Source organism: Pygocentrus nattereri, chromosome 11, assembly GCF_015220715.1.
Source record: "Pygocentrus nattereri isolate fPygNat1 chromosome 11, fPygNat1.pri, whole genome shotgun sequence".
Taxonomy (NCBI): Eukaryota; Metazoa; Chordata; class Actinopteri; order Characiformes; family Serrasalmidae; genus Pygocentrus; species Pygocentrus nattereri.
The window spans coordinates 24058458-24071296 of record NC_051221.1 but is presented as its reverse complement, the minus strand read 5'-3'; the positions used below and the strand labels follow the sequence as shown (position 1 = coordinate 24071296).

Below are 12839 nucleotides of genomic sequence, written 5' to 3'. Positions count from 1 at the left end.
AAAATCTTCTTAGAACTTGTGTGGTGTTCAGGTCTGTGGGACCCATTTTAAACGTTTCCCAAAAGAACAAATTAATAAATAAATTCAATTTATTGTTATTTCAACCGCGGATTCCTTGGCCTTTGCTCATTTTCTGTGAAGAACATATAAAATAACACATTTTCAGTGACTTCACACTGCCCACCTACTACTCACTTAGAGTATATTACACATATGGTGTTGAGGTGAACCCACTGGGAATAAAAGTGTGGAGGTGCTGTGTCTCTTCACTCTGTCCTCCTCCTACATGGCCTGCTGTTAGTGTGTGAGTGTGTGTTTGTATATGTGTGTATGTCTGTGTGTGTGGGTGGACAACAAAGACAGGCTGCTGACTGGCTACAGCAGATAAAGGAGAACCCTACACTGGCCACTTGTAATATTTTCAACATCTGGTATTTTTACATAAATTGTTATGGCTGTATTGATTTAAAAATAATAATAACAATGGGGTGGATCCAATAGACCACTGAATATCAAAAACATGAACAACACAAGGGTAAAAAGATTCCTCACACACATTTCATTCACAAAAATGCTTAGAATCATCCACAAGGTTCTTTAGAGAACCAAAAGTGTTCCTTTTTGACATCATACAAAAACCCTTGTTGGAACCTTTACATTATGTGCAAGTTTGTTAAAACTTCTTCAGCCATTCTTCATCCATTCACTGACAGGTTCTTTGGGAAATAAAAAGTAGTTCTTCACACTCACATATATCATTTATCAACATTTATATCCATGGAAAGGTTCTTTAGGGAGCCAGAAGTGGTTCAGCTGTGGTATCACTCCATATAATCTTTACTTTTTAAAAGTGAAGGGGGAAAAAAGAACAGAAAGAGGTATTAGAGAGTCAGTCTGTTGTGCTCTTCAGGATATCAGAACTTACTGTAATTGCAATTTTTACCCACTTCTTCATGATTGCAGGTCAAAATGGCTTTGAGTGGATGTGGATGAGAGTGTGTTTTGCTGTCTTTTCCCTCCTCACCTTGCCTGAGATGGCTGTTTCGCTAAGCAGAGACAAGGTGTCACTCTTGAGGGACTGCAGGTCACTGCCGCTGAAGTCAGTGATGTCACTGGGACTGGGAGCAGGGTTGGCATCAGCAGACACAGTGTCCTCCTGCTCTTCTGATTCTGCACTGTCCTCTGCCTGCCTCTCTACTGATGCCTGTGCCTGAGAACCACACATGAAGAAAACTTTAGGCACAACCCTCAGCTGAATTTCTCAGTAGACTAGCATGGCATCAGACTAACAGATATAGTAAATAGCCTATTGTTTCAGTTAAGCTGCTTGCACTTGTCATGAATATATTCAGTAACACGAGTAATGCAAACAGTGATACAAACACACCTCGACTCTCCCTCAGCACACTGCGACAACTCTCAACATGAAAAACACCACATCTATCAATTTCAATAAGCAGCCTTGTCTTTCAAAATCTCTTTGGTGTGCTGCAAAATTACCATATGTGAGGCTATTTACAATCCAAAACAAATCTCCAGCCACCGCTATGAAAGTTACATCCATCCCTGCCATGGACAAGATTGAAAAGGCTTGCTGTACTTGTTGCATGCAATTATGGTCCAACAAAAAGACACAGGAGATGGTTTAACATTTCATAGAGACTGTAATTACTCAGTAACGGCTCCAGACTGCAAGCCCCATGGGATCTCATTACTGAGACACTCATCATACAAACCATTTAGACAAACACTTCCCATCACCAACAAAGTAGACCCTCAAAGGTTTCAATGAAAGAGACGTGTGAGGAAGGCACACCAATCAGTTTAGTGCAGTTAATTACTCTTGTGAAAGTGTGTGGTAGCATCGTTAGATAATTATGACACCAATTCACACTTTAAAAACTGAGGCCTTCTGGTTGACTGTAGAGGATCTAGCTAATAATCAGAGTTTGAGTTGTCTAGGCATCATCACGAGAGAGAAACAAATATTGGATTATCCGTGGAAGCACCTGAAAAAATATTAGAACAACTGGCTGAATGGCATCCATAACATGAACATACAAGTACATCTACCACAAAGCTTCAGTGGGTGCCATGAGTGTTGCGCGCCCATGATCAACTATACAGACAAAAGCTCAGCATCACTGGAAATACAGGGGTGTGTAAGAAAGAGAAGCACCTAACATTCCAGCAGTCCGCCAGAATCAGGCGGCACATTTTCAAACACAAATCAAACTGCTACTGACACCTGATCATATCATTTTAACCAGAACACAGGCTACTGATAGCTAGCAATTAACTTTACACATGCAAAAAACTGAGTAATGCTGGGATGCGGCTGGACAGTGACCACCTGTTAGTGACTAAAAAGGGAAAAAAAGGTTGAGAAACTACAAGAGAGTGAGACTACGTGTGCATCAGGGTGAGTTACCCCAGACATATTGGCATGATATCTAAGCACGTTATCTCACTAACTTTGAAGGCAGGGAAATACCAAGAGGAAGCAAACTGGTGTAAAGTAGCTAACTTTTACATCTATCTAAATATTCCATTGAGCAAATATGTTCTTTTTCTCAAATTTTATTATGTGAAAGCTCAAGAGTTTTTACTACTATATCATTGCGCTCACAACTGAAACTTTGTTTGGATATTGCCTTTATCCATATTTTTATATTTAATATTTTTACCCATATATTAAAAAGGCCACCTTTGTCTATAATGAGCATAAATCATGTCCGGAAGTCTTGTTTCCTTGGAACTTGGTTCCAAATTATAATTTTTGTGGCAATTGTGGATGGACGTACACAATTGAAACCACTCTACTGAAAGGCTGAAGTGGTTCTTCTAGGGCATTACTCCCAGGCACCCTTTATTTTTAATGGGCTGTAATATGACATTATAACGAATGCATTGCCTTTATTGTTTTTATGATAGTTTTGAAAGAATTTCTGGGAGATAATGTGTTTTTATGCTAATCATGGCTCCAGGGGTACTTGCAGGGTGACATACAGCAAAATAGTACACAACAAACTTTTTTCAGATTTAGCACTAATTTACTGTTATTGGCAGAAGGTATCAACATTCAAAAAGTTCAGTTCAAAGTACACTGTAAAAAGTGCATATACTTGTGAGTTTTTCTATAATGCACCATTTTGCACTAAACCACTCTGAATGCCTTTTTTACATCTGAAGTACTGAATTATGCAGTGGTGGAATTCCCGCTTAAAAGCATAGGCCTAAAAAAAAATTAACGCAATGCTTGACCGGGTATTGCTGAAGCAAATTAAGGCCAACAGTTTGCTATAAATACATGAAAAATCCTTCCTCGTGTCGCTCTGAACTGGAGTCCTTTAGAAGTTTAATCGTCTTCAGCACTGTGTCCTCAAAAACAGAGTGGACATGTTGTGTTTAGAGTTCTAATTAACTTTGCTCGTGTAGCTGAGCGCCGGTTGGAGTGGCATACTAAAGCTCCACTTTGCTAGTTTTGATCAGGAACATGCAGAGGAGCCTGGTGGAGTCTACAGAGGGGAATGCAGGGTGGCGTGTATGACAACCGGAACGTCACTGTAATGGCCAGCATTGATTATCATCCTCCAGCACTTCTTCTTTTGCCGCTGCTGCGGCTGCAGCTGCAGGCACGTGCCTCATCGTTAAAGTGGTGCGCATCGATAAAAGAAGTGATCCTACTTTTCATAAAGATCCAAAGAATGAACTGAAGAGCAGGAGGGAGAGTGGAGGGGGTAGCTAGGGCTGACTGTGGAGAGATGCTCAATGTGAAATGACGTGTGAATCTCATGTCAACACCAATGCATACATCTGTGACATATCAAAGAGAATAAACAAGGCTGTGATTTCACGAGGAGCTCGACAGAGAGAGAGAGAGAGAGAGAGAGAGAGAGAGAGTGAGAGAGAGAGAGAGACAGGAAGAAAGAGAAAGGAAGAGAGAGATGGGGAGAGAAAGGAAGAGAGAGAACGTAAGAGAAAGAGAGAGAAAGGAGAGTGAGAGAGAATGAAAGAGGGCGAGAGAGAGAGTGAGAAGGGAAAAAGAGAGATAAGGAGAAAGAGACAGAAAGAGATAAGGAGAGACAGAAAGATAAGGAGAGACAGCAGAAATAGGGAACAAGAGAGAGAGAGAAAGAGAGAACACAAGACAGGGTGAAAGAGAATGCATGAGAGGAAGAGAAAGAGGGAGGAAGAGAGAGAGAAAGCAAACAAGAGAAAGGGAGAGAGAAAGAAAGACACAGACAGAGAGATAGAGATAAGGGCACTTTGACTTTCAAGCACCTTTATTTAACATCGGACACAAAAAAACTTTCTCTAAACTAAAAACCACAAAAAAAGTCTAAACAAATCACCCCCCCCCCCTTACAAAGTTACTACAAACTACCCTGATCAGCGAAAGATCCTGTGAGAGGGAGAGAGGGGGAGGGGGAGACGGGGGGGGGTGTGACAGGTGAAGATTTTCCAGGTGAGGCTCCGAGCTGCCAGACTCCACTTCTTCTAAAAGAGCGCGCGCTAAATTCGAGGCGACAAGGCAGCGCGAGCCCGGCACGCGGAGCGCCGCGTTTTCCTCAGAGTTCCGTTTTGTGTCGAGCGTCGCTCAGAAGAACATCCGCTGAAAAAATAATAAAAATGTGCGCCTTGCGTTGAAGACACGAGCTTTTTAAAAAATCAGCTCTGAAAGGCTGTCAGGCGCGCGCCTCACATCTCCTGCGCTCGCGCTCCCAGACTGCCGCCGCTAAAGAGGCAGCAGAGACGCGAGACGCTCACACTGCGACAAGAACTCTCCTCAAAAAGCGCTCAGAAAAGGCCTTTTAAAGATGAAACCCCAGACGAGTTACGCTTCTGTTTGCACAGCCCTTTTCTCTTTCCGAGATTGAACCGGGCTTCGCTACACTTCCTCCTGGAAACTCACTGTGCTGAGACGACTGGAACCCAGCTTCAGCCTCTGAAACGCTCGCGCAGTGCGCGCTCACGCTAATGTGTCTGGGTCTCTTACTGGTGGAGATAATTTGATCATCAGTGTGACCCTGACTACAAGCTCACAATTATGCATCAACAAATGACTCGTCCTTCAAAACTTCGAGCTTGTGTAAGAGGCAGCGTATGTTCTCAGCGCTCTCTGATACAAGAACCGGGTTAATCAGACTTATTCAGACTGGGAGAGAGCCGCTCAAAGCACATCACTAAACACATCTACGGAGTAGGGGAGCACGTATAGCCTAGTTACATGTGCTCAAGGAAACCTTCAGTGGATTTCTACTTTCCTGAAGGAGTGACAATTCATAATACCTTTACTTCTACTCTGGTATAACTCCAATGACTTTCCACTATGGCTCACTACTGACACTGCTGTGTAGTCCAATCCAAGACTGTGGGAAATCAGCCTATTATGTTTTGGTGATGGCACCATCTGTACTGCTAAGGGATCAGAATCATTCAATATCAGAATCTGCAGATTTTTTGCTCCAAATACACAATCAGCATCAGTCAATTTTATTTTTGACTGACGTGGGTGTTAGTACTCGAAAGGCATTAGTCTCACCTTTATTGTGTCTCTGTCTTGTCATCTCTGGTCTTGACTACAACACTACATTAGAGAGTTAAGTGCTGTATTAGAATGACGCTGATACACAGATATGTCAATGTTGTAGCATAATTATGCAGAACTCATCGTGCTGCACTGTCATCTCTTACTTTCAGTGTAGCACTTCATTCACATCATTTAAAAAGGCAGCTCATTTTTCAGGTACAAATCAAAAATGCCAGTTTAGTCTGTTAAAGAGTAAACAATGTTTTTTTATGTTGTGACTTTGGCTGATAAAAATACTTGAAATGCGTAGTCATGTGTTCATGTAGCTCACTCAGTGTGAATTTCAGCTTTTTAAAACAGGTAATAAAAATCAGCCTATTAGCCAATTTGTCGCTAAAGAAATCAGAACTGGTCACAAAAATTCATCACTGTAGCATCCATACCACCGCTTTGCAACTGGTCACATCTCTAACTGTGCAGCATTGGCATTTTATTTGAGACAAAGTGCATTAAGAAGAGTAGAAACTTCCTTTCTCCATGCTGACAGCTGCTGGATGTATTATGAAGTTCTGCTGCAGTTCTATGAGATGCTCAGAACGTTAAAAAAAACTTTTAGACCTGCTGCTTTTACACTCCTACTAAAGTTTTTTTTTTTTGGAAACATATTAACTTCCACTTTCACAGCAATAAGAAAACTTTTACTCAAGTATGGGTTTAGACTACCATACCCACCTCATCAAACTACTTAACACAGCCTGTAAAAGCAGACACTGGGTTTATTATACAACACACACGGGCTGGCTTCTTAGTAAGGCTTGAGCTAGCTCTTCGGTCCAGACAATCTCTTTATCCTTTCATTAACCCTCCTCAGCTGCACACAGACTCGCAGAGACACAGAGACACAAAGCTCAAACTAAACTGAACTGCTGAAGTTGTGATAAGTTCCCAAGCAGCAACATAATGTAACTAGATATGTACAAAGGCACAGAAATATGACTTTCAGAGTACATGTGTGCACAAATGCATTGATTAGAAGTGTTCATGTTCATTGCATTAATAAAAAAGTTAGTTTAAATTTGGACAGCTTTAAGTAAGAGCACTTTTCTGGAACCCTGATAAATCACCACAGAAAGACTGTATATTTATGCTGCGCACATCACTTACACTGTTCATTGCCATGGCAAACCTAAAACTATAGGTCATAACCTCAGAGTTTTATGAGATACATCATCAGTGAAAAACTTCCAGAACATTCTGACCATCACTCATAAGCTAGACCTTATAAGAAGTATTTTATTTTCTATAAATGGAAACTCATTTCATACTTCTCTGACCAGACACCAGCTGTTAGAACCACAGCACAGAAACTGTAGGTCCAAAAATGTCACACTCCAAATTTCCAAATGTACACAACACTACCCCAGGGACCACGTGGGTGTTGATGATTCCTATAGCAGCAGGTGAACAACCACTCTGCACTTGCCTGCGTGGGTAGGCAGTAGTATAATACCTAGTTTCAGCTGTCTGCTCTTAAATAGCTCCTCATTACTGGGGAGTGGGACAGTGAAAGTGATCAGAGGTGGGCTGTCCTTTCTGCCCAATATTAATTACAATCCACATGAGATATGAGATATTATGCCCTTTAGTCCTTTCACAAACCTCTATATAAATTAAACAGAAAAACCATGTACATATCATTGGTGTGAGTTTAAATCACCAATCATTTATCTACTCAATCCGTTTTATAACGCAGGACCTGCTGGTGAGTCCAAACTTATTACACACTTCTGTAACATAAGAGTAACTTTGCATTGTAGTCTATGTACATTACTGTGCAAAAGTCAGAGATCACCCCTCATTTACTTAATTTCAGGTCAAAATAGTCACAAAGTATTTATTTCTTATGACAGTGTACAAGCTTGTCAAAAGTCAAAGAAAAAGCTTCTCAAATTGAAGGGAAAAATAAACTAAACGATGGGACTCCTAACAAGAGTGCAAGACCTGACTGACGATCAAAACAGTTGCCATCAGATTAATGGCACTGAAAGCTTTCGTCCTTGAGAGAGAGGAGAAAATCAAGCTCCACTTTTGCTTCAGATCTAAAAAAAATACACAGTTGTTTCTGTCCATTCTTCCACTGTGAGAAGACAACTCAACACCATGAGTTTAAAAGGATGTGCAGCTGTTAAGAAACAAACAAGAAAAAAAAAATTGGTAAATTAAACAAAAAAGCTGGAAGGCTGCAGATGAGTAAGCCTACCTACATGCAACCAATCCAACCAACTTCTAAAACTGAACTTTGGAGGTATGGAAAATAAGTATATTGAAAAGTATGGAAGCTGTAATAAAAGCAAAGCATTGACACACTAACAACACACTAAAAACAAACCAAGTCAACTTTTTAAAGCACATTTAAAAAATTACAAGAGCCAACCTGTGTGCTGTACAATTTGAAATAAACACATCAAAATATGTAACAAATAGTTAATCAAATTAAAGTATGCCTGGACATGCAGCTAAGAATTTTTAAAACAGAGGATTTTAAACTCTGGGAATACAGATTTGTATTTAAATTAGACATTTAAATTAAAAACATCAACTGTGGTTGACATTCTTATATAGACATGTAAACTGTTCCACAGTTTTGGCCCAATATATTTAGTGATGAGGTTTCTGTGTGATCTTCTGTTACATATGTTTTCTGCTTTATTCTGTCAGTAAAAAATTAATAATATGACCGAAAATAAATAAAGGGATTTCACTGACTGTTGCATGGTATCCTTTGTATTCACTTAATATTAAGCCTAAGTATGTAATAAACCTGATAATTTAAGGGTTTAAATCTTCATCATTCAGTTATTAATCACAATACATACTATTAAGTAATTACTAAAAAATCTTTGGTAACTATAAAACCAATATATAATAATGTAGTTGTGAGAGTCGGCAATATGGCAGCCCATTTTAATGCAGCTTACAATGTTTCATAAATATCCATTTTTCTCTTTCTGCAGTCTTATGTTTCTTAGAGACAAGCTTGAATACAACTACAACTGATTTCAGCCTGTACTAAACTTGATGCTAAAATGCCATGGTCTTGTTTACACTGTCAGAAATAATCAGGTACATTTGACTCCCCAACTCTAATTGCTAACACTATGCGGACAGGCTCCACACTGCACTCTTGCTGGCATCCTCCTGCTCGCGGGAATCTGAGTGAAAGCTCTCTCGCTGAGTCCTCAGAGCTGTAAATTGTTTATCAGACACTAATGCAGCCGTTTAATCCAATTTGCATTCATATTAGTTCCTGGGTATCTCCGTCCGAGGGGAATTACTTCTTTAGTGCTCCTTGGAGAGTCCAAAATAACTTTATGCACGATATCGGTATCTTCATATTTCTCATCTGAAGAGCCAATTGCTTTTAAATACATTCCTCTCTCACAAGTGATCGGGTAAGTCATTTGGAGAGGCTGCAGATGAGTAAGCATGCACACACACCAGAGGGTTATGGAGGCTGTCATAGGCTAGCAGTCACCGAATTAAACGCCACTACATTACTTGCTTCTTCCCACCGGGTCCAAGCCTTCGCAGAGCCTGATGTTTGTGTTTAAACTGCTCTGCGCCTGTGTGTGCACTGAGTAGGTGAGGTGTCTTGACTCATTTGCACATTAATAAGTATTTTTCCAAACAAAGAAAATAAGATAGCGTTTGCTTTTAATATTCTGCCATTCATTATGCATGTGTAATGCCATAGAGGTAAATATGAAGAGAGGAGGAGGATGGAAAAAGATGCTTCCCTAAATTCGTCTGAATAAGTGTGGTGGTGTCTTCAAACTATTCAAAAGAGAGGAGGATGAACAAATGAAACTAATAAAAAAACAGAACTTAATTGCTCATCTTTTCAAAGAGTAGAGTTTTGCCAAAAAATATCTGTTTTTCTTAAGCTTTTAGCCATTTCAGGAGTAGAAATCAGAGCAGGGACAGCTGAACCTAAACAATGGTGTGACTGGAGTACAAAACACTATATTTAGAGACAAAATCTATACTTTTATGACACTGAGAAATGCAGGGTTGCCAAGGGTATACGCAACAATGAGGTGAAAACAATGAGATTCTTTTGACAGTAAACTGTAGGTTGCATACAAAGAGGCAGGGGTCAAGCTGAAATTGTCCATCAGCCAGACAAGCAGAACTCATTTGGATGCAAACGAGTGTCTCTGATATTCAAATATTCGATATATATGCGCAAGGCTTCGGTGAACACTGGCCCCTCCTACTCAAAGAGCTCCCTACTAGTATGTAACAAGATATGCATGCAAAGGTATGGGAAAAAAGATTTCCCCATGCACGTGTGTCCTCGCATATTTATTGGTTGTAAGTCTGCGTTAATTTTCATTAAACTTCTTAAAAAAAAAAGCTCAAGTTTGAACTTGAACAGGTTCAAGTGATAGCTGGAAATAAACAAACTACCCAGGACCCCTGATACATCAACAAAGAAAGTCAGTTACACTCTGTATATTTATACTGCAAGCCTCACTTACACACTTCAGTGCAAATCTAAAACTATAGATCTGAGATATCAGCAGAGAACAATTCTCAGAACATGACTCAGAATCCAGAGCAACACGATAAACTTAACTGATTCAAATGTGCACTTCGTTTACAAAGAACTAAAATGTATTACATCAACGTAACTACTGCTAAACGTGTGTAAACTGAAAGACAAAATAACGTTGAATGGGTGGAGCTCAACGGATGCATGTTGAATTGGTGAATAGAGGTAAATTAGTTCATGACATCGCAGAAACAATGAATCTAAAACATTTTTCACCCAGAAGGATAATCGGCTTAGAAGATGGTGTGTGTGTGTGTGTGTGTGTGTGTGTCCTATCATTTTCAAAACATGAACTATGGACTAGGTAAGGAATGATTCATTATGAAACTTTAACAATATTCACATATTACTTTGTTCAAGAAAAGTGAGGAAAATTATAAAAAACATTTCAAGAAAAAAATTAACGTAAACATTAAAAGTCTGTAAACAGTTCTTGGCTTGACTGCATTTCCAGAATACACACTCAAACATCTCATTCTCCCAAATGCAGAACCAAAAGTGCTTCTTCTACACCATCACTCCAAGGAACCTTTCTTGACACCTTTACTTTTTAAGAACATAAGAAGTTTTGTTTTCTATATTAAATCCATCACATCTTTTTGCTGCCACACTATCTAATGTTCATCAAATGTAGCCTAGGATCAACTGATGCACAATGGCACTGGAAACTGTATAGATCAGTACGGAGGTAACATACAGATGAGCAAATGAAAAAACAATGCGATTGCAGCGAGTGTGGGTCAGAGAGGAGTGAGGGCCCGTTCACCTGAATGAGGGCACACTATAATGTATTGGAGAGGCTATCACATTAACCTGTCAAGGCCTCTTTAAATGGGGTCTGAGGCTTAAACTGATTTATCTATTGGCTCCTTCAGGGGCACTTTAGAGTGTTCAGCTCAGCCTGCCATACCATCAATCTCCCCCTGCTCAATGGCTATTATTACTCTTTATACTGGACCCTTGGAGAGGAAAAAGGAGGACAGACACATGAATACACAAATATTGATCAGATTTTATGTAAAGTGTGCCCTCGTTGTGTAGTCTTACAGTATCGCGGTCTCCAAGTTTAGACTGCACTTCCTACAACACTCAGATTTCTACACTGTTCCATAAACTTCTCAATTACATTACAGTTTGGTGCGATCACCTCCCTGTGAGTGTAAAAGACGCCCTAATAGCCGGAACTGCATTACCGGATCCTTCACCCTCTCTTCTCACCAACACTCGACACAAAGAAGTTCTATCCAAGAAATGAATGCATAATTAGTTTACAGCATCTGAAAAATACAGACAATATCATATTCAGGGGATGAACGGTTTCATTTGCTGGGGAGGGGAAATGTTTGATGAAACAGATTCAGAATAGAAAAAGACTGTCAGGCAAGCTTTGCACCGCATATGATCAGAGATAACATTTAGACGAAGAACAAAGACTGCAAATATGCATGAGAGTGGGGGTCTACTGAAGAGTTAGGGAAACAAAGAGTTCTGAAGTGGAAAAAAAAGAAGAAAGAGAACACTCAGTTTTGAGAAGTGTGGCATAAAGCAGTCGAACTGGATGAATACTAATCACAGGAATGTGAGATTTAAAGGAATTTTCCATGAACCGTGGCCGAATCAGGTGTTAACTTATCCACTGAGAACTATTCTTACAGCCATTTTCAGACACATGATTGTTCATGAAATCACAAAGGCAATAACAACCTGCATTAAATTCATATTTTTGTGCAAATTTTACTTTTAAAGGTTTAAAAAAGATTTGCAAATATTGTATTCAAATAATACAAAAAAATACACAACACGCTACTTACATAATAGTTTTACATCACTGCACATCATTTACTTTTAAAGCAAAACATCTATTTAATTTATTCACTTCATTCTATTGTTATCTCCATTAGAAATGTGTGCTTATTTCTGAACATTAATCGGAATGAATAACATTAAAAGGTAATGAAGACACACGGGCAGAAAATGCAGCTTTGCTCACCTCTTCTAAGCTGGTGACCATCACAACTGGGACAGCATCCTTCTGGTCATGCTGATCTGGTGTTGGCCTCATCTGGTTCTCAATGTTCTCTGAGTGTGTTGTGTTTTTTGGGGTCTCCTGGTTCCCTTGCTTTTGTTCTGGCTCTTGGTCTCTCCCCACAGCCTCCAGATCATTGTGTTCCTGCTCCTGGTTCAGTTCAACAGAATCAGATCCATCATCCTTTCCTCCATGTCCTTGGAATTTGTTTTTTCCATCCTGGTCTTCTCCTAAGACTCCAAGATGAGGAGAAGGCTCGTGTAGGCAGTCAAGTGTTTGTTTTGAGGTCAAGAGCTCAACAGCTGGCTGTGCTTTTTGGTCTGTTTGAGTAAATATGGGAGTATACTGGAATTTTTGACATTTTGTTTGTTAATTTAACATATAAATAAAATGTAAAAATAATAATTTCAAATCTTAAAGGTTACTATTTCAAGTTAAGGTTCAGAGTGTCTCCATGCTGGAAGGATTAACTCACCTGAGAGCAGCTGATGTTCTGAGGTCTCAGTAGGGACTGATACTGACTGGCAGGCTAGACACTCCTGTCAATGGGTAAGATAATGTATTATGAGTAACATTTTCACAGGATATATGTGAGTGTACTTTAAACTTTATGTGTGTGTTTAACATATAACTATAGTTAAAATCCACCATTACCTTATAAACTA

General features: G+C 39.6%; 1 protein-coding gene across 1 annotated transcript in view; it reads right to left on the bottom strand.

Moving 5' to 3' along the window:
• Positions 1 to 12839, bottom strand: part of LOC108428734 (ankyrin repeat domain-containing protein SOWAHC) — a 59268-nt gene that overhangs the window by 40896 nt on the left and 5533 nt on the right. Inside the window, exons 3-5 of the mRNA XM_037542328.1 lie at positions 12650 to 12713; positions 12139 to 12494; positions 1025 to 1210 (exon numbers count right to left, since the gene is read on the bottom strand). Coding sequence (XP_037398225.1) covers positions 1025 to 1210; positions 12139 to 12494; positions 12650 to 12713 — 606 coding nt within the window. The remainder of the gene's footprint in view (positions 1 to 1024; positions 1211 to 12138; positions 12495 to 12649; positions 12714 to 12839) is intronic.